General features: G+C 42.5%; 1 protein-coding gene across 1 annotated transcript; it reads right to left on the bottom strand.

The window, feature by feature from the left end:
- Positions 1 to 7,733: 7,733 nt before the first annotated feature.
- Positions 7,734 to 18,586, bottom strand: LOC311130950 (coiled-coil domain-containing protein 124-like). Its single transcript, XM_084163774.1, has 5 exons — positions 18,511 to 18,586; positions 13,827 to 14,010; positions 13,415 to 13,622; positions 13,205 to 13,310; positions 7,734 to 8,789 (listed from the first exon to the last, which is right to left on the bottom strand). The coding sequence occupies exons 2-5, from the start codon at positions 13,983 to 13,985 to the stop codon at positions 8,588 to 8,590; spliced, it is 675 nt and encodes a 224-aa protein (XP_084019900.1). The 5' UTR covers positions 13,986 to 14,010; positions 18,511 to 18,586; the 3' UTR covers positions 7,734 to 8,587.
- Positions 18,587 to 18,695: the final 109 nt, after the last annotated feature.

Below are 18,695 nucleotides of genomic sequence, written 5' to 3'. Positions count from 1 at the left end.
GACTTCCTCAGCCTCTCCTTATGGACTCTGTAGGTAGCTGGCTCACTAATCCTCTACTCTACCGATGGCAGCTTAACTTAACTTAATGGCTCCTGTACATGTTGTATATTTTATTCATATTTCTTCATAATTTTTTATCAACTTTTAATTTTTGTTAGTTAACTAAGAATTGTTTAATAATTCGATAATTTTGTAACACTGTGATGCTGGCAAGTTAGTTGGAATTGAACTTCATGGGAAAATCTTGTCACCTGTAACACTGTTTACATTGATGAACTGCAAAGACTTTGCTAGGAAGGAATCCAGATTCAAATTAAAATATTTCGCATTTTCAAACCAACTGCTTATATTGGTATAACCATGTGCAATAGCCAATGCATTGTTGAAAGAAATGCGGATTCAGTCCATAACATTATTAATAACCTATTTCATCAGGTTATTCTGGTTGCCGTATCCATATTCATGGTGTATTAGTCATCCAACTAAAAGAGCGTTGGGTTCACACGAAAATAATCTGTAAGAAAGCAGAGAAAACATGAAGGAATGCTATACAAAGACATTGACACGACTCCCTCTTAAAAGCTGTAAAGTGTCATATCTGATCAATAAGACAGCATTTTAAGGCTTTTAAGTGAACTACATGCACTACATTTTAGGGCAAAAGCTAACAAAGATCCAAAGCAAACATAGGACTTCTAACAGATAAACATTTTTAGGAGACCTGTGTGTAACTGTCTCCCAATGTGAGACTGGAGAGTCTCTGTCAAAACCAGATGAGCCGTTCTGATATGAATCCTCCTCAAACAGGGATATCACCATTGCTCTGAAGGATGTAGGGACTAAGGACATATATAAACCTATAATTGTCAACCATAACTGGCATATCAATATTGAATACACTATATAAAAATAAAAATGTGTCTGTGTACGCTTATCTTTGTCATTATGTAGCCTTGTGTATTTGCCAACTGTGCTTGTAGAATATGGTGATAGTAAAACATCCACGGTACTATTTATTTTAGAAAATTCTTAGAATCACATATTATTCAATTGATTTTACATTTCCGTCTAACAACAGTGTCCTACTGCACCACAGATACTTGCCCTCGGGACAAGAAACCTAGGCTAATTTATCAACCAACTACATAATATTCAAGAAACTCCACAAGGAACTGGTTAAATGCAATACACATTATTATGCATTTAAACTGAACCATTACCAGACACTCTCTTTCCTGGCTTAACAAATGTATCAATTGTATGACCCTTTAGGAAGAAAAAAAACTCTTGCATGTATTACTTTTCTATGCTCAATCGACCCAAAGCATGAGAAATAACTGATCAGACCAGTAGTCATACCCCATAGCCCAGAGACTCTTACCTTATTCCTTCAGATACATTTCTCTCACCCTCCTTGTAGAAAGCCAGACACAACTTGGAGGTGATCTTGGCCAGTGCCGGGGCAGGGCACAGCTCGAAAGGCTTTTGAAGTGGGAGCCAGACAGCAGACTTCCTAGTGCGCAACACTTGAGATAGGGCCGCTTTCCTTTGAAAGTGATCATTAGGATTCAAACTGAAGAAAGGGCAGCTGCTGGGCTTATTAAAAGGTCTGGCATGCAAATGCAATGAGGGACAAAGCAATAGGTCTGTGCGGGATACAGAAAAGGATGTGACATCAGATCTAAGCAATAAGGACCAATTCACACTTCACACATACATAAATGGACTCAAAGCAGGCCCATAGATAGCTAAAGGAACAGTTGCTTGTATGGGGAGTCGGTCAGTGCTTTCAAAGCAGAATGGTCAATTAGGGGTCAGAGAAACTAGTCATTGATGTTTCGTAGTTCAAAAGCCTACACAGAGCCTCTTATCTCCTCCGCCACAAGGACCATACAAAGCCTTTTTCCTCATTCATCTTTCCTTGCATCCTCTCTCCTTTTAAAAATGCATTGGAGAAAAGGGTCTCAGGGATAGGACCTTGGATCTTCTCCAATACGCTTGAGAAGGAGTTGAGGAATTATGCAAGGAATCGTAGAGACAAATTGAGAAGGGGCCAAAGTGTCTTTAATCTGCACATGAATGAGACCACCCGATCAATGTATATTATATATCCTCCTGACACACAGGTTGTCATTCATTCTTGAATCATAAACAGGGGAAGTCTTTAGGTTTGTAATAGCAATCCAAGCTTTCTGCTCCAAACCAACTTCCTCATTTAAGGTGTGGTTTGGCCACTTGGGAAAAGGTTCCCATACCCAGCACTCCCTACCTGGCATCGTTTTAGAGAAGAGTAGCCTATATACAGCTATTACTTCCTTATGTGTCTATCGTATATACAGTTGTCATAAATGATAGCACTTGCATCAGCCTAATGTCTAAAAGTGACACAGGCTTTTGCCATAGCAAGTAATCATAAAACATTGGATTTGATCATGCATTTGACAACATACACAGTGCTTAATGTGGTCATTAGGCCATTTACTTATGTATACATAATTAAACCTATAGGCTTAATAAAAGTTTTATATTACGCTTGATGTAGTGATTTACTATAGTTGAGGGCTTTATCACGTTGGATACCAGGGATTGTCTCTCACCAACCAAGAGCGACTCTGAATGTTCAAAAACATGGAGTTATGACATTTGAATGAACAATTATATATACACTGAACAAAAATATAAATGCAACATGTAAAGTGTTGATCCCATGTTTCATGAGCTGAAATAAAAAATTACATTTCCATAAGCACAAAAAGCTTATTTCTCTCAAATGTTGTTCACAAATTTGTTTACATCCCTGTTAGTGAGCATTTCTCCTTTGCCAAGATAATCCATCTACTTGACAGGTGTGGCAACGCCACTCTAAAATGTGCACTTTTGTCACACAACACAATGCCACAGAGGTCTCAAGTTGAGGGAGTGTGCAATTGGCATGCTGACTGTAGGAATGTCCACCAGAGCTGTTGTCAGAGAATTGAATGGTCATTTCTCTACCATAAGCCGCCACCAACGTTGAGAATTTGGCAGTACGTCCAACCGGCCTCACAACCGCAGACCACTTGTATGGCGTTGTGTGGGCAAGCGGTTTGATGATGTCAACATTGTGAACAGAGTGCCCCATGGTGGCGGTGTGGTTATGGTATGGGCAGGCATAAGCTACGGACAACGAACACCATTGCATTTTATCAATGGCAATTTGAATGCACAGATTTCGTGCCATTCATCCGCCGCCATCACCTCATGTTTCAGCATGATAATGCACGGCTCCATGTCGCAAGGATCTGTACACAATTCCCGTACACAAGTCACCAGACATGTCACCCATGTTTTTGTTATTTTGGTTCTGTACTCTAGCACTTTGAGTTTGAAAGGATACAATGACAATGAGGGTGAAGTGCAGACTGTCAGCTTTAATTTGTGGGTATTTTCATACATATCGGATGAACCGTTTAGAAATGACAGCACCTTTTGTACATTTTGTACATGAGGAAGACAGCAGTGTTGATGCAAATGAAGCTGGCCGTCATAAGGCTCAGAAATGAAAATCAATCAATCAGGAACATTGCAAAAACCCTGGCCATGCCCAAGTCAACAGTTTGGTTCATCATTAACAAGAAAAAAACAACCGGTGAACTCAATTATGTCAAAAGACCCGGTAGACCGAGGAAGACCACTGTAGTGAATGACTGGAGAATACACTCTATGGTGAAGAAAACCCCCCTGACAACAGCCCAACAGATCAAAAACACTCTCCTGGATGCAGGTGTAGATGTGTTAAAGTCTACCATACGTAGAAGACTACACCAGCAGGACTACAGACGGTACACTACAAGATGCAAACCACTGATAAGCCTGAAGAACAGAAAGGTGAGATTACAGTTAAAAAGCACCTAAAAAGAGCCCCAAGAGTTTTGGAAAAAAGTATTGTGGACAGATGAGACAAAGATTAACATGTACCAGAGTGATGGAAAGAGGAAAGTGTGGAGAAAAAAAAGAAATGCCCATGATCCAAAGCATACCACCTCATCCGTGAAACATGGTGGAGGGGGTGTTATGGCTTGGGCCTGTATGGCTGCCAGTGGAACAGGCTCACTTGTCTTCATCGATGATGTGACTGCAGACAGAAGTAGAACAATGAATTCTGAAGTCTACAGAAATATTTTATCTGCTCAGATAAAACCAAATGCCTCCAAACTCATTGGACGGCACTTCATCATGCAACAAGACAATGACCCTAAACATACTGCTAGAGCAACAAAGGAGTTTTTGATGGCCAAAAAGTGGAAAATCCTTGACTGGCCGAGTCAATCACCGGATCTGAATCCAATTGAACATGCATTTTACATGCTGAAGAAGAGACTGAAGGCAATAAGTCCCCGAAACAAGCAGGAACTGAAGATGGCTGCAGTACAGGCCTGGCAGAGCATCACCAGGGAAGATACCCAGCGTCTGGTGATGTCGATGCATCGCAGACTTCAAGCAGTCATTGCATGCAAAGGATATGCGACCAAATATGAACAATGATTACTTTATTCTACATTATGTTAAACTGTCCAATGGGGGGGACCATGTACAAAAACTTCTATAATTTCTTAACGGTTAATCCGAAATGTATGAAAATACCCTCAAATTAAAGCTGACAGTCTGCACTTCACCCTCATTGTCATTGTATCCTTTCAAGCTCAAAGTGCTAGAGTACAGAACCAAAATTTCAAAATAAATGGTCACTGTCCAATGAATTATGGTGCTCACTGTAGATTCTTCAAAGTAGCCACCCTTTGCCTTGATGACAGCTTTGCACACTCTTGGCATTCTCTCATCCAGCTTCATGAGGTAGTCACCTGGAATGCATTTCAATTAACAGTCAACTCATCCCAAACCATCTCAATTGGGTTGAGGTCGGGTGATTGTGGAGGCCAGGTCATCTGATGCAGCACTCCATCACTCTCCTTCTTGGTCAAATAGCCCTTACACAGCCTGGAGGTGTGTTGGGTCATTGTGCTGTTGAAAAACAAATGATAGTCCCAGTAAGCGCAAACCAGATGGGATGGTGTATCGCTGCAGAATGCTGTAATAGCCTTGCTGGTTAAGTGTGCCTTGAATTCTAAATAAATCACTGACAGTGTCACCTGCAAAGCACCCCCACACCTCCTCCTCCATGCTTCACGGTGGGAACCACACATGCGGAGATCATCCATACACCTACTTTGCGTCTCACAAAGACATGGTGGTTGAAACCAGAAATCTGGACTCATCAGACCAAAGGACAGATTTCCATCGGTCTGATGTCCATTGCTCGTGTTTCTTGGCCCAAGCAAGTCTCTTATTATTGGTGTCCTTTAGTAGTGGTTTCTTTGCAGCAATTCGACCATGAAGGCCTGATTCACACAGTCTCCTCTGAACAGCTGATGTTGAGATGTGTCTGTTACTTGAGCTCTGAAGCATTTATTTGGGCTGCAATTTCTGAGGCTGGTAACTCTAATGAACTTATCCTCTGCAGCAGAGGTAACTCTGGGTCTTCCTTTCCTGTGGCGATCCTCATGAGAGCCAGTTTCACCATAGCGCTTGATGGTTTCTGCGACTTCACTTGAAGAAACTTTCAAATTTCTTGAAATGTTCCGTATTGACTGACCTTCATGTCTTAAAGTAATGATGGACTGTAGTTTCTCTTTGCTTATTTGAGCTGTTCTTGCCATAATATGGACTTGGTCTTTTACCAAATAGGGCTATCTTCTGTATACCACCCCTACCTTGTCACAACACAACTGAATTAGTAGCTGTGTCAACTTTTGACTGGTACTGTATATAAACTCAGCAAAAAAATAAACGTCCCTTTTTCAGGACCCTGTCTTTCAAAGATTAGTAAAAATCAAAATAACTTGTAAAGGGTTTAAACACTGTTTCCCATGCTTGTTCAATTAACCATAAACAATTAATGAACATGCACCTGTGGAATGGTTGTTAAGACACTAACAGCTTACAGACGGTAGGCAATTAAGGTCACAGTTATGAAAACTTAGGACTCTAAAGAGGCCTTTCTACTGACTCTGAAAAACACCAAAAGAAAGATGCCCAGGGTCCCTGCTCATCTGCGTGAACGTGCCTTAGGCATGCTGCAAGGAGGCATGAGGACTGCAGATGTGGCCAGGGCAATAAATTAAAATGTCCGTACTGTGAGACACCTAAGACAGCGCTACAGGGAGACAGGACGGACAGCTGATCATCCTCGCAGTGGCAGACCACGTGTAATAACACCTGCACAGGATCGGTACAGCCGAACATCACACCTGCGGGACAGGTATAGGATGGCAACAACAACTGCTCGAATTACACCAGGAACGCACAATCCCTCCATCAGTGCTCAGACTGTCCGCAATAGGCTGAGAGAGGCTGGACTGAGGGCTTGTAGGCCTGTTGTAAGGTAGGTCCTCACTAGACATCACCGGCAACAACGTCGCCTATGGGCACAAACCCACCGTCGCTGGACCAGACAGGACTGGCAAAAAGTACTCTTCACTAACGAGTCGCGATTTTGTCTCACCAGGGGTGATGGTCGGTTTCGCGTTTAACATCGAAGGAATGAGCGTTACACCGAGGCCTGTACTCTGCAGCGGGATCGATTTGGAGGTGGAGGGTCCGTCATGGTCTGGGCCGGTGTGTCACAGCATCATCGGACTGAGCTTGTTGTCATTGCAGCCAATCTCATCACCGTGCGTTACAGGGAAGACATCCTCCTCCCTCATGTGGTACCCTTCCTGCAGGCTCATCCTGACATGACCCTCCAGCATGACAATGCCACCAGCCATACTGCTCATTCTGTGCGTGATTTCCTGCAAGACAGGAATGTCAGTGTTCTGCCATTTGCTGAGTTTATATAAATATATATATATTCCACAGTAACAGTATTTTCTTACACCTGTATGGTATTGGCATCTATAACAGTATTGTAGCAGAGTAAAATGCATGGCTACACAATACTGTTTTCTTGTATAAATGCCAACAGACGATTCCACCTTATAAATATACAATTGATAAGATATCTTATAGATCAGCAATTAATTAATTAAATGGAAGAGGATGTGAGTGTAGTCTGCTGAGTGTCATCCAGTGTCAGAGCATGAGTCAAATTCAGGAGCCACTGGGAACCAAAGATGAAGAGTCACATGGATGAATTCCAATTCCCTTCCTTTTTACTGTAAGTGTACACTTGTTGACTCCACCATGGATGTAAAAGCACTGGATTGGTGCAAGTATTCCTTACACTAGTCTATTAATTTTAAATCTATGAAAGGGAGTGAACAAGTGTGCACTTCAAATCAAAGTTTAGTCGCGTACACAGATTACTTATTTCTAGCTCCAGCAGTGCTGTAAATGCCTGTCTGCACTTGGGGGTGAAGGACAGAGAATCAGAGCACGGCTAAAAACCTTCAGTATCCTCTTCAGATGGAAACCTGGCTGAAAACAACCACTAATGTAAGGCATGCACACGGCTGAAAGTCTATGTAAGTGGTGAAATGAGTGTAGATCAAAATGCAATGAATTTTAAAAACTCATTTGTGCTAAATGATTGTGCTGTTGATACAGAAGTGGTGGGTATTAAGAGACACTTCTTACCTGCAGCTCCTAAAACACAATTGACGAGATGTGGTGAGCTGTATGCTTTCCATAAATGAGATGGCCTTTCTACATAGAAACTCCATACACAAATCTCTCGAAAACAGGTGAGAAAAGGGTAACGTAAACCTGCATTTAATTTTTTTGGGGGGTATTTAGATTTACATGAATTTGAGATTTTAAATAACTTTTTGTAGTCTTTTCAAATTTAACTTATAAAAAAGCAATAACAATCTCCATACAATTCAATGTATAAATGTAACCTGAAAGCAGATGCAGGATTCAGACCTAATATTGCATGATCCCAGGATTAGCAACAACAGTATTGATGTATTGAGTAGGTACACCTAATAAGGCCCTGTTAGGATGGGGAACAGGTGCCACAAGACACATTATCATAGGGAAAGGGGTTGTCCTTTCCAATGGTGCTCAAAATGGCAGAGTTTATAACAAGCCAGTGTTCTTACAACAAGTCCACAACTGGCTCTGGTCATGATATTTTCTTATGTGGTTCATCATCATCATCATCATTATTAGAGGTTAATGGAGGCGATTACGATAGGCAAGAGTGCAGACCACATACCTGTAGTCTCATTCTCAGAAACAATTGGATATGTTAGTGTATTGTGAACTGAAATAAATTACTTTAATCCCTTTTCAACATAAGTGCCAAAAACTGATAGTGGGAATAAAATCCATAAACCGCTGAGATGCTTCATAAGTGGGCATGCACAGTAAAATAAAATCAGCAGGAACATTGGTTTGGGGGGGGGGCTTTTCCTTGTCAAATCTGAATGAACAAGCAGAAGTCCTAAGGTGATTCCTTGCATCGGAGGTCCTTCCTAGGGAATGAGTGCAGCTTTTCCAGCAACACATTCATAATGAGGGAATAATTATAGGTTGGGGCATCTTCCATTGTAAGGTCCAATGTGCATAAGTAGACAGTTTTGTATTAGCTGCTGCTGGAGTTGGTTCACTTTGTGTTGTAGTTGGCAAAGCGCTGGTTCAGGGGGTTCTCTGGCGACTTCATCCATTCCTTTTTCAGCTGTTGCTTGAGCTGCGACAGCCGCATGTTGGGGTTCTCTTTTTTAAGGAGGGGCATGTTCAGCTCCTCGTACGCAGCGAACGCTGCCTTCACCCTGCGCTCGGGGTGGCGGTCGAGCTCTTCAGCCGTGCTGGGAAAGAACAAACAAGAGGAGCGGGTTGAAACTTTGCCATCTTGACCTCTCTCACTTTAGCTACCCTATGGAACCTCATACTTGTTATGATACCTGCCATGCCTGCTTTGTCTTCTTTTATATAGCCTGGAGTATGAAAAGTAACTGATGTTATACAGTGCCTTCAGAAAGTATTCACACCCCTTGACTTTTTCCACATTTGGTTGTGTTACAAAATGGGATTAAAATGGATTCAATTTTTTTATTTTTTTTATGTATTAACAATCCACACAAAATACTCTAAATGTCAAAGTGGAAGAAAAATCTAACCTGTTTCTTCTTCTCCTAATTTATGGAAAATAAAACACTAATACACTGTGTGCACAATTATTAGGCAAGTTGTATGTTTGAGGATTAATTTTATTATTGAACAACTACAGTGCTCTCGGTCAATCCAAAATGTTAATAAACCTCAAACCTGAATATTTAATAAAGTAAAAGTGAGGTTTTGGCTTTCTTTGGAGAATATCTATGTGTGCACAATTATTGGGCAACTATTAGTGTGCAGAATTATTATGCAACTAAATGAAAAACGAAAAGTTCCCCATCTCACTTGTTTATTTTCATCTGTTAAAGTGAGAATAATAAACAAACTCAACATTTTAAAATAAACATTTCTGTGACCAATATAGCCACCCTTCTTTTCAATAACAGTCATATCAAATCAAATTTTATTGGCCACATGCGCCGAATACAACAGGTGCAGACATTACAGTGAAATGCTTACTTACAGCCCTTAATCAACAGTGCATTTATTTTTTATAAAAAAGTAAAATAAAACAACAAAGTGTTGAGAAAAAAAGAGCAGAAGTCAAATAAAATAACAGTAGGGAGGCTATATATACAGGGGGGTACCGGTGCAGAGTCAATGTGCGGGGGCACCGGCTAGTTGAGGTAATATGTACATGTGGGTAGAGTTAAAGTGACTATGCATAAATAATTAACAGAGTAGCAGCAGCGTAAAAAGATGGGGTGGGGGGGGCAGTGCAAATAGTCCGGGTAGCCATGATTAGCTGTTCAGGAGTCTTATGGCTTGGGGGGTAGAAGCTGTTGAGAAGTCTTTTGGACCTAGACTTGGCACTCCGGTACCGCTTGCCGTGCGGTAGCAGAGAGAACAGTCTATGACTAGGGTGGCTGGAGTCTTTGACAATTCTGAGAGCCTTCCATCCATGGAGTCTGTCAGTTTCTTGATCTGTTGACGATCAACTTTTTGTGCAGCAGCAACCACAGCCTCCCAGACACGGGTCAGAGAGGTGTAATTTTTTAGTTCACCGTAAATCGACCGTTTAAGAAGGGACCACAAGTTCTCAATAGGGTTTAGGTCAGGTGAGGAAGGGGGCCATGTCATTATTCTTTCATCTTTAAGGCCTTTACTGGCTAGCCACGCAGTGGAGTACTTTGATGCATGCAATGGAGCATTGTCCTGCATAAAAATCATGGTCTTCTTGAAAGATGCAGACTTTTTCCTGTACCACTGCTTGAAGAAAGTGTCTTCTAAAAACTTGCAGTAGGTTTGGGAGTTGAGTTTGAGTCCATCTTCAACCCGAAAAGGTTCAACTAGCTCATCTTTAATAATACCAGCCCATACCAGTACCCCACCTCCACCTTGCTGGCGTCTGAGTTGAAGTGGAGCTCCGTGCCCGTTACTGATCCAGCCACGGGCCCATCCATCTGGTCCGTCAAGAGTCACTCATCTCATCAGTCCATAAAACCTTTGTAAAATCTGTCTTCAGATATTTCTTGGCCCAGTCTTGACGTTTCAACTTATGTGTCTTGTTCAGTGGTGGTCGGGTTTCAGCCTTCCTTACCTTGGCCATGTCTCTGAGCACTGAACACCTTGTACTTCTGGGCACTCCAGGTAGGTTGCAGTTCTGGAATATGACAGCACTGGAGGATAATGGGTTCCTGGTAGCTTCACGTTTGATTCTTCTAAAATCTTTAGAGTTAATTTGCGTCTTTTTTTCTCAACATGGTTCTTGCGACCCTGTTGACTATTTGCAACAAAACGTTTGATGGTTCTGTGATCACGCCCCAATATCTTAGCAATTTCAAGAGTGCTGCATCCCTCAAATACTTTTTAAAATTTTTGACTTTTCAGAGTCAGTTAAATCTCTTTTCTGGCCCATTTTGTCTGAGGGAAAGAAGCTGCCTAATAATTATACACACCTTGATATAGGGTGTTGATCTCCTTAGGCCACACCCTCCCTCATTACACAAATACACATCACCTGATATGCTTAAATCCAATAAGCATTCCAGTTTATACAGCTTGGAGTTGGGAAATATGCATAATAATGATGATATGGTCAAAATACTGACTTGCCTAATAATTGTGGACACAGTGTATATCACAATTAGATAAGTATTCAACCCCCTAAGTCAATACATGTTAGAATCACCTTTGGCAGCGATTACAGCTGTGAGTTTTTCTGGCTAAGAGCTTTGCACAGCTGGATTGTAAAACATTGATTCATATTCTTTAAAAAATTATTCAAGCTCTGTCAAGTTGGTTGTTGATCATTGCTAGACAGCCATTTTCAAGTCTGACTGGTTGCATCACCGCCTGGTATGGCAACTGCTTGGCCTCTGACCGCAAGGCACTACAGAGGGTAGTGCGTACGGCCCAGTACATCACTGGGGCAAAGCTCCCTGCCATCCAGGACCTCTATACCAGGCGGTGTCAGAGGAAGGCCCTCAAAATTGTCAAAGACTCCAGCCACCCTAGTCATAGACTGTTCTCTCTGCTACCGCACGGCAAGCGGTACCGGAGTGCCAAGTCTAGGTCCAAAAGACTTCTCAACAGCTTCTACCCCCAAGCCATAAGACTCCTGAACAGCTAATCATGGCTACCCGGACTATTTGCACTGCCCCCCCACCCCATCCTTTTTACGCTGCTGCTACTCTGTTAAGTATTTATGCATAGTCACTTTAACTCTACCCACATGTACATATTACCTCAACTACCTCAACTAGCCGGTGCCCCCGCACATTGACTCTGCAACGGTACCCCCCTGTATATATAGCCTCCCTACTGTCACTTTATTTTACTGTATATATAGCCTCCCTACTGTCACTTTATTTTACTTCTGCTCTTTTTTTCTCAACACTTTTTTGTTGTTGTTGTTTTATTCTTACTTTTTTTGTTTAAAATAAATGCACTGTTGGTTAAGGGCTGTAAGTAAGCATTTCACTGCAATGTCTGCACCTGTTGTATTCGGCGCATGTGACCAATAAAATTTGATTTGATTTAATTTGAAGTCTTGCCATAGATTTCCAAGCCAATTTAAGTCAAAACTGTTACTAGGCCACTTAGGAACATTCAATGTTGTCTTGGTAAGCAACTGCAGTGTATATTTGGCCTTGTGTTTTAGGTTATTGTCCTGCTGAAAAGGTGAATTTGTCTCCCAGGAAAGCAGACCACCAGATTTTCCTCTAGGATTTTGCCTGTGCTTAGCTCTATTGCATTTATTTGTTATCCTGAAAAACTCCCTAGTCCTTGCCGATGACAAGTATACCCATAATATGATGCAGCCACCACCAAAATATGGATTTGCCCCAAACATAACACTTTATTTTCAGGACAAAAAGTGCATTTCTTTGCCACATTTTTTGCAGTATTACTTTAGTACATGTTTTAGAATATTTTGTATTCTGAACAGGCTTCCTTCTTTTCACTCTGTCATTTAGATTTGAATTGTGGCGTAACTACAATGTTGTTGATTCATCCTCAGTTATCTCCTCTCACAGCCATTAAACTAACTGTTTTAAAATCACCATTGGCCTCGGTGAAATCCCTGAGCGGTTTCCTTCCTCTCTGGCAACCGAGTTAGGAACGGTGCCTGTATCTTTGTAGTGACGGGGTGTATTGATACACCATCCAAAGTGTAATTAATAACTGCACCATACTCAAAGGGATATTCAATGTCGGCATTTTATTTTTACCCATCTACCAATAGGTGCCCTTTTTTGCGAACCATTGGAAAACCTCCCTGGTCTTTGTGGTTGAATCTGTGCTTGAAATTCACTGCTCGACTGAGGGACCTTACAACATTTTAAAATTAATTTCTAAACATTTCTAAAAACACAATTCCACTTTGACATTATGCGGTATTGTGTGTAGATCAGTGACACAAAATCTCAATTTAATACATTTTAAATTCAGTCTGTAACAACAACATGTGAAAAAAGTCAAGGATTGTGAATACTTTCTGAAGGCACTGTATGTGTATATTGTAGGTCACAACAAACCCACTTTGTTGATAACGGTATGGTACACCAATGGAAAGGCTCCCCTAGTTCTCTCCTGTAATCTCAACACTGTTACCCCCTACAAAAGCAACATTGAGAGGTTATGCCTATTCAGTATTCTGTACCTGAGCACGGCAATGGCATCCTCTACGGTTCTAGCATCCACAGCACCTTCCTCGGGGATGATGCGATTCACATTCTCCTCCAGGGGCGTCTCCAGGTGACTCTTCTCTGTGGACACAAACATAGGAGAGGGAGACCATAAGAATACAACAGAACCCGGAGAGGAAAGAGAGCCTGGTTAATGATTGAAGGTATATTGGTGAGGTCATTGCCTTTCTCTTTGGGTTGCTCCTGCTGTTGGAGTTGCTGCTCGACACGCAGCGTCTCCTCAATCTGGGCCCGGGTCACTTTGCCCGCCACCACAGCAGCAGCAGCCGCCTCCTTGGCCTTGCCCTTAATCTTTGCAGCCTCCTCATCTAAGAGCCGCTGGTTCTCCTTCTTTCTCTCCAGGGCCTCAAGGCGCTTCTTCTCCTTGTCATCCTGCAGGTTCAGAGAGGGGACATTTAAAGTCAGTCTAAATGATCAGACCCACTTCAACATATCAGGGAATTAATTTGTAGATTCTAGAGTCTGGTGTCTGTACATACATAGCAAGATACTGGATCGTGATATAGCCCAACGTAATACTGCTGCAGACTATTTGACCCTGTGTGAGAATAGGAAACAGAGTGCGAAAGGTCTCACCTTCCTCTGTTCTTTCTTCAGGACATGTTTGTCATTCTCCTGCCATAGTGCATCCTCCAGCTCCTTCTTCTTGCGGGCGTCTTCCACTGCTTTGGCCTCTGCTTTGCGGGCCTTGGCAGTGACCGCCTTGGAGTTCTCACCCTGGAACTTCTTCGGCATCCCTAAGACTAGGCCTATTCCTCAGCTGACAGAATTAAAGTATTATTTTGACATTATGTTTTCGACGAACAACCTAGCTATACATATAGCCATTCTATCATAAACCAAACTAGGTGGCAAGCTTACTCACCCACGAATTGAGCCATGGCCCAAAAATAACATTGGCAAATTAAATAGCTAGCTAGCTGCCTAAACAGACTGTTACCATGGTTACTCCATGAATATCAGTCTGAAAGAAGTCGCTGTAAAAAAGATGCAATAGTCTCTACAAGGCAGAATGTGGAATAAAATTATATTTACACTAACGGTTGTACATGCTGTTGGTCCTTTTGGCAGTAAGTGGGTGGTGGAGATATGATGCATTGCACGTGATGCACAATATATAAACTAAACAATTGCCGAAAGTAGTCAACCTAAGCACGTTTCCTCGCAATCAGCTGGAACTATTTGTAGTTCGGTTAGGCTCTTCTATATTGTGCAAGGGTTTGTCACTGGGAACTGCATCAGTATTGAAAATAAATACCGGAAATACAAAAGATATACAGTGGTTAGGAGCGTTGTGCCAGTAACCGAAAGGTCGCTGGTTCTAATCCCCGAGCCGAATAGGTAAAAAAAATCTGTCGATGTGCCCTTGAGCAAGGCACTTAACCCTCCTTAAGTCACTCTGGATAAGAGTGTCTGCTAAATGACTAAAATGTAAATGTAATGAAAAGTGAAAAGGTATTTTCTGTATGTTTAAAATACATATTTTCCAGGAAGTTGAAAAATACGTATTTTCCGGACGTTGAAATCAGGTTCATTTTCGGTTCTGAATGAAAGCTGAAAATACTTATTTTCCTGATGTTGAAAATACGTATTTTACAGACGTTGAAAATATGTATTTTCCGGATGTTGAAATCAAGCAATTATTTTTGTTCTGAATGAAAGTTGAAAATAAGTAATTTATAGACGTCTATGTTTGGGCCAAATTGAGGCTGGTCCAGACCGAACAAAATCTGAACCAAACATAGACGTCTGGATTGGACCAAAAATCTATGGCCGTAGATGTGGAGATCAAGGCAGGTCCAGAACTGCACCAAAAAAATACGTACAAAAGGCATCAGCGTCGGTCTGCGCTTACTGAGGTGTAGCCTACAGTGTTACCTGAAATTGAATTTTATGAATGCCCATCTGTGGTAAGCCTACCGTTTGTAAAACTCCTGAGTGGCGCAGTGGTCTAAGGCACTGCATCGCAGTGCTAGCTGTGCCCCTAGAGATCCTGGTTCGAATCCAGGCTCTGTCGTAGCCGGCCGCGACCGGGAGACCCATGGGGCGGCGCACAATTGGCTCAGCGTCGTCCAGGGTAGGGGAGGGAATGACCGGCAGGGATGTAGCTCAATTGGTAGAGCATGGCGTTTGCAATGCCAGGGTTGTGGGTTCGATTCCCATGGGGGGCCAGTATAAAAAAAATGATGTATGTACTCACTAACTGTAAGTCGCTCTGGATAAGAGCGTCTGCTAAATGACTTAAATGTAAAACAAAAAAAACTATGTCCGGACAGGACCAAAAAAAGACATAGGGTGTAGCCTACCATGTCGCCCGCAATGGAATTGTATTAATGCCCATCCATGTGGTAGACCCCCGTTTGTAAAACAGGCCATTGCATTGGCTTTAATAGTCCTGATTCCTGGGACTAATCAATTTGGCTATTTAAGCTCTGAATATCAGCTACCCAACTTTATCAAATCAAATTTTATTTGTCACATGCGCAGAATACAACAGTTGTAGACCTTACCGTGAAATGTTTACTCGCAAGACCTTAACCAACAATGCAGTTCAAGAAATTGAGTTAAGAAAATATTTACTAAATAAAAAATAACAATACCGAGGCTATATACAGGGGGTACCGGTACCGAGTCAATGTGCGGGGGGGTACAGGTTAGTCGAGGTAATTTGTACATGTAGGTAGGGGTAAAGTGATAAACAGTGCATAGATAAACAGTGAGTAGCAGCAGTGTAAAAACAAAGGGGGGTGGGGGTTCAATGTAAATAGTCCGGGTGGCCATTTGATTAATTATTCAGCAGTCTTATGGCTTGGGGGTAGAAGCTGTTAAGGAGCCTTTTGGACCTAGACTTGGCGCTCCGGTACCGCTTGCCGTGCAGTAGTAGAGAGAACAGTCTATGACTTGGGTGACTGGAGTCGGTGACCATTTTTTGTTCCTTCCTCTGACACAGCCTAGTATATAGGTCCTGGATGGTAGGAAGCTTGGCGCCAGTGATGTACTGGGCCGTATGCACTACCCTCTGTAGCGCCTTACAGTCGGATGCCGAGCAGTTGCCATACCAGGCGGTGATGCAACCGGTCAGGATGCTCTCGATGGTGCAGCTGTATAACTTTGAGGATCTGGGGACCCATGTCAAATCTTTTCAGTCTCCTGAGGGGGAAAAGGTGTTGTCGTGCCCTCTTCGCCTGTCTTGGTGTGTTTGGACCATGATAGTTTGTTGGTGATGTGGACACCAAGGAACTTGAAACTCTCGACCCGCTCCACTACAGCCCCGTCGATGTGAATGGGGGCGTGTTCGGCCATCCTTTTCCTGTAGTCCACGTTCAGCTCATTTGTCTTGCTCACGTTGAGGGAGAGGTTGTTGTCCTAGCACCACACTGCCAGGTCTCTGACCTCCTCCCTATAGGCTGTCTCATCGTTGTCGTGATCAGGCCTACCACTGTTGTGTCCTCAGCAAACTTAATGATGGTGTTGGAGTCGTGCTAGGCCATGCAGTCGTGGGTGAACAGGGAGTACAGGAGGGGACTAAGCACGCACCACTGAGGGGCCCCCGTGTTGAGGATCAGCGTGGCATATGTGTTGTTGCCTACCCTTACCACCTGGGGGCGGCCCGTCAGGAAGTCCAGGATCCAGTTGCAGAGGGAGGTGTTTAGTTCCAGGGTCCTTAGCTTAGTGATGTCCCAGGGTCCTTAGCTTAGTGATGTCCCAGGGTCCTTAGCTTAGTGATGAGCTTTGTGGGCACTATGGGGTTGGAACACTGAGCTGTAGTCAATGTACAGCATTCTCACATAGGTGTTCCTTTTGTCCAGGTAGGAAAGGGCCTTGTGGAGTGCGATTGAGATTGCGTCATCTGTGGATCTGTTGGGGCGGTATGCGAATTGGAGTGGGTCTAGAGTTTCTGGGATGATGGTGTTGATGTGAGCCAGACCAGCCTTTCAAAGCACTTCATGGCTACCGACGTGAGTGCTACGGGGCGGTAGTCATTTAGGCAGGTTGCCTTCACTTTCTTGGGTACAGGGACTATGGTGGTCTGCTTGAAACATGTAGGTATTACAGACTCGGCTAGGGAGAGGTTGAAAAAGTCTGAAGACACTTGCCAGTTGGAGTTATCACGAGCATATTTGCAATGTGTTTACACAGCGGGAAATGCAGAAGTATTTTCTTTTTCGCTATGATCAGCTTGTCAAATTGACTGATAAAAACTTGAAACCACTGATCATGACAATGGGGTGAAACTCCTGGACAACAGTTGTGATTGCCCTTTCCATATTATCCATTTTACATTTACCTGTCCTGTTTTTAGGATATGTTGTTTGTTAACATAACAGCTCATTTTCTATTTGATTGAGCGCCATTTAGGTTAGGCTATTTGATCAGAGAAACCTGCATGATGTAAAAAGTGTCCATCTCATTACATTGTCATACATTTTATGTCATACATTACATTGTCATACATTCCAGCCTGTAGGCTATAGAAAATGCCACATACTATTTTTACCATATATTTGCTACATGATTTAAGTTGGAATATTTTTTTTGATTGAACGTTGGTGGAGCGCTTCAGATGAGTCTCTCCATCAGCACGCTGGAGAGGCGCGCTGGGAATGGACAACCAAAATATTTTGCGCCCTGCCTTTGACAAAGTGGGCACTGCTTATCAGAGGACGGCATCAGCGCTCAGCTAAACAGACAATATGCCACTGGTTGAGAGAAATTGTCATTGTTTTGTGGCATAATTATGTGGGGTTTTATGTGTTGTTGTTGGAGATGCTTCTTGGTCAGTTTAACTCAGAAAATACGCCCTCTACTCCTGCCTAATGAGCGGGCCGGCCATTTAACCAGCTAGCTAGCAAACTAACAAGAATGCAGCTAGCTATCTTGGATAACAATGGCATGATGTTACACACTGGCTAGCTGACATAGCTAGAAGCTCTCCATATCAACCATGTAACTCTAGCATGGTACCGTTGACAAGCTAAACAAAACATTCGACAAACGTTAGATATTGTATTCTGTATTTACCCAACATATTACAACTAACCATAAATAAAAACGGCTGTCAAACAGCAGTAGCTAGCCAACTTCCATAACGCTGGCTAGCTAACGGTAACGTTAGCTATAGAAGTTAGCTAGCTACTAAGCTAAAGTTAGCTAGCAAATATGAACCAATTAAAGATTTCACAGCGTCTCAATTCGTGGCAATTTACTCTATTAACCAATGTAAAAAATATATGTGTTTGTGAAAAGAAAAGGGTCTCACCTGAGCGAAAACAGGCTATTGTTGTCTCGAAAAGGCATCTGCTAGCCCCCCTTTCGTGACAATGACGCACAGCGATGACGTATCTCTTCTTTGATGAGGTTTAACGGCAGTTGGCATCCAACTTTAATGGTGCATTACCGTCACCAGCTGGACGGGGTATTGAATAAGAAACTTAACAACCATTG

Source organism: Coregonus lavaretus (genome assembly GCF_964263955.1).
Source record: "Coregonus lavaretus genome assembly, chromosome: 6".
NCBI lineage: Eukaryota > Metazoa > Chordata > Actinopteri > Salmoniformes > Salmonidae > Coregonus > Coregonus lavaretus.
This window is presented reverse-complemented; position numbering and strand designations above follow the sequence as displayed.

Bases quoted from the DNA above. Each gene is read 5' to 3' on its own strand.
- LOC311130950 (XM_084163774.1), bottom strand. From the start codon at position 13,985: ATGCCGAAGAAGTTCCAGGGTGAGAACTCCAAGGCGGTCACTGCCAAG. The intron at 13,311-13,414 runs GCAATGACCTCA...TTGTGTCCACAG, and splicing joins GGAGCAACCCAAAGAGAAAG to AGAAGAGTCACCTGGAGACG. The intron at 8,790-13,204 runs GTACAGAATACT...GTTCTTTCCCAG, and splicing joins GATGCCATTGCCGTGCTCAG to CACGGCTGAAGAGCTCGACC.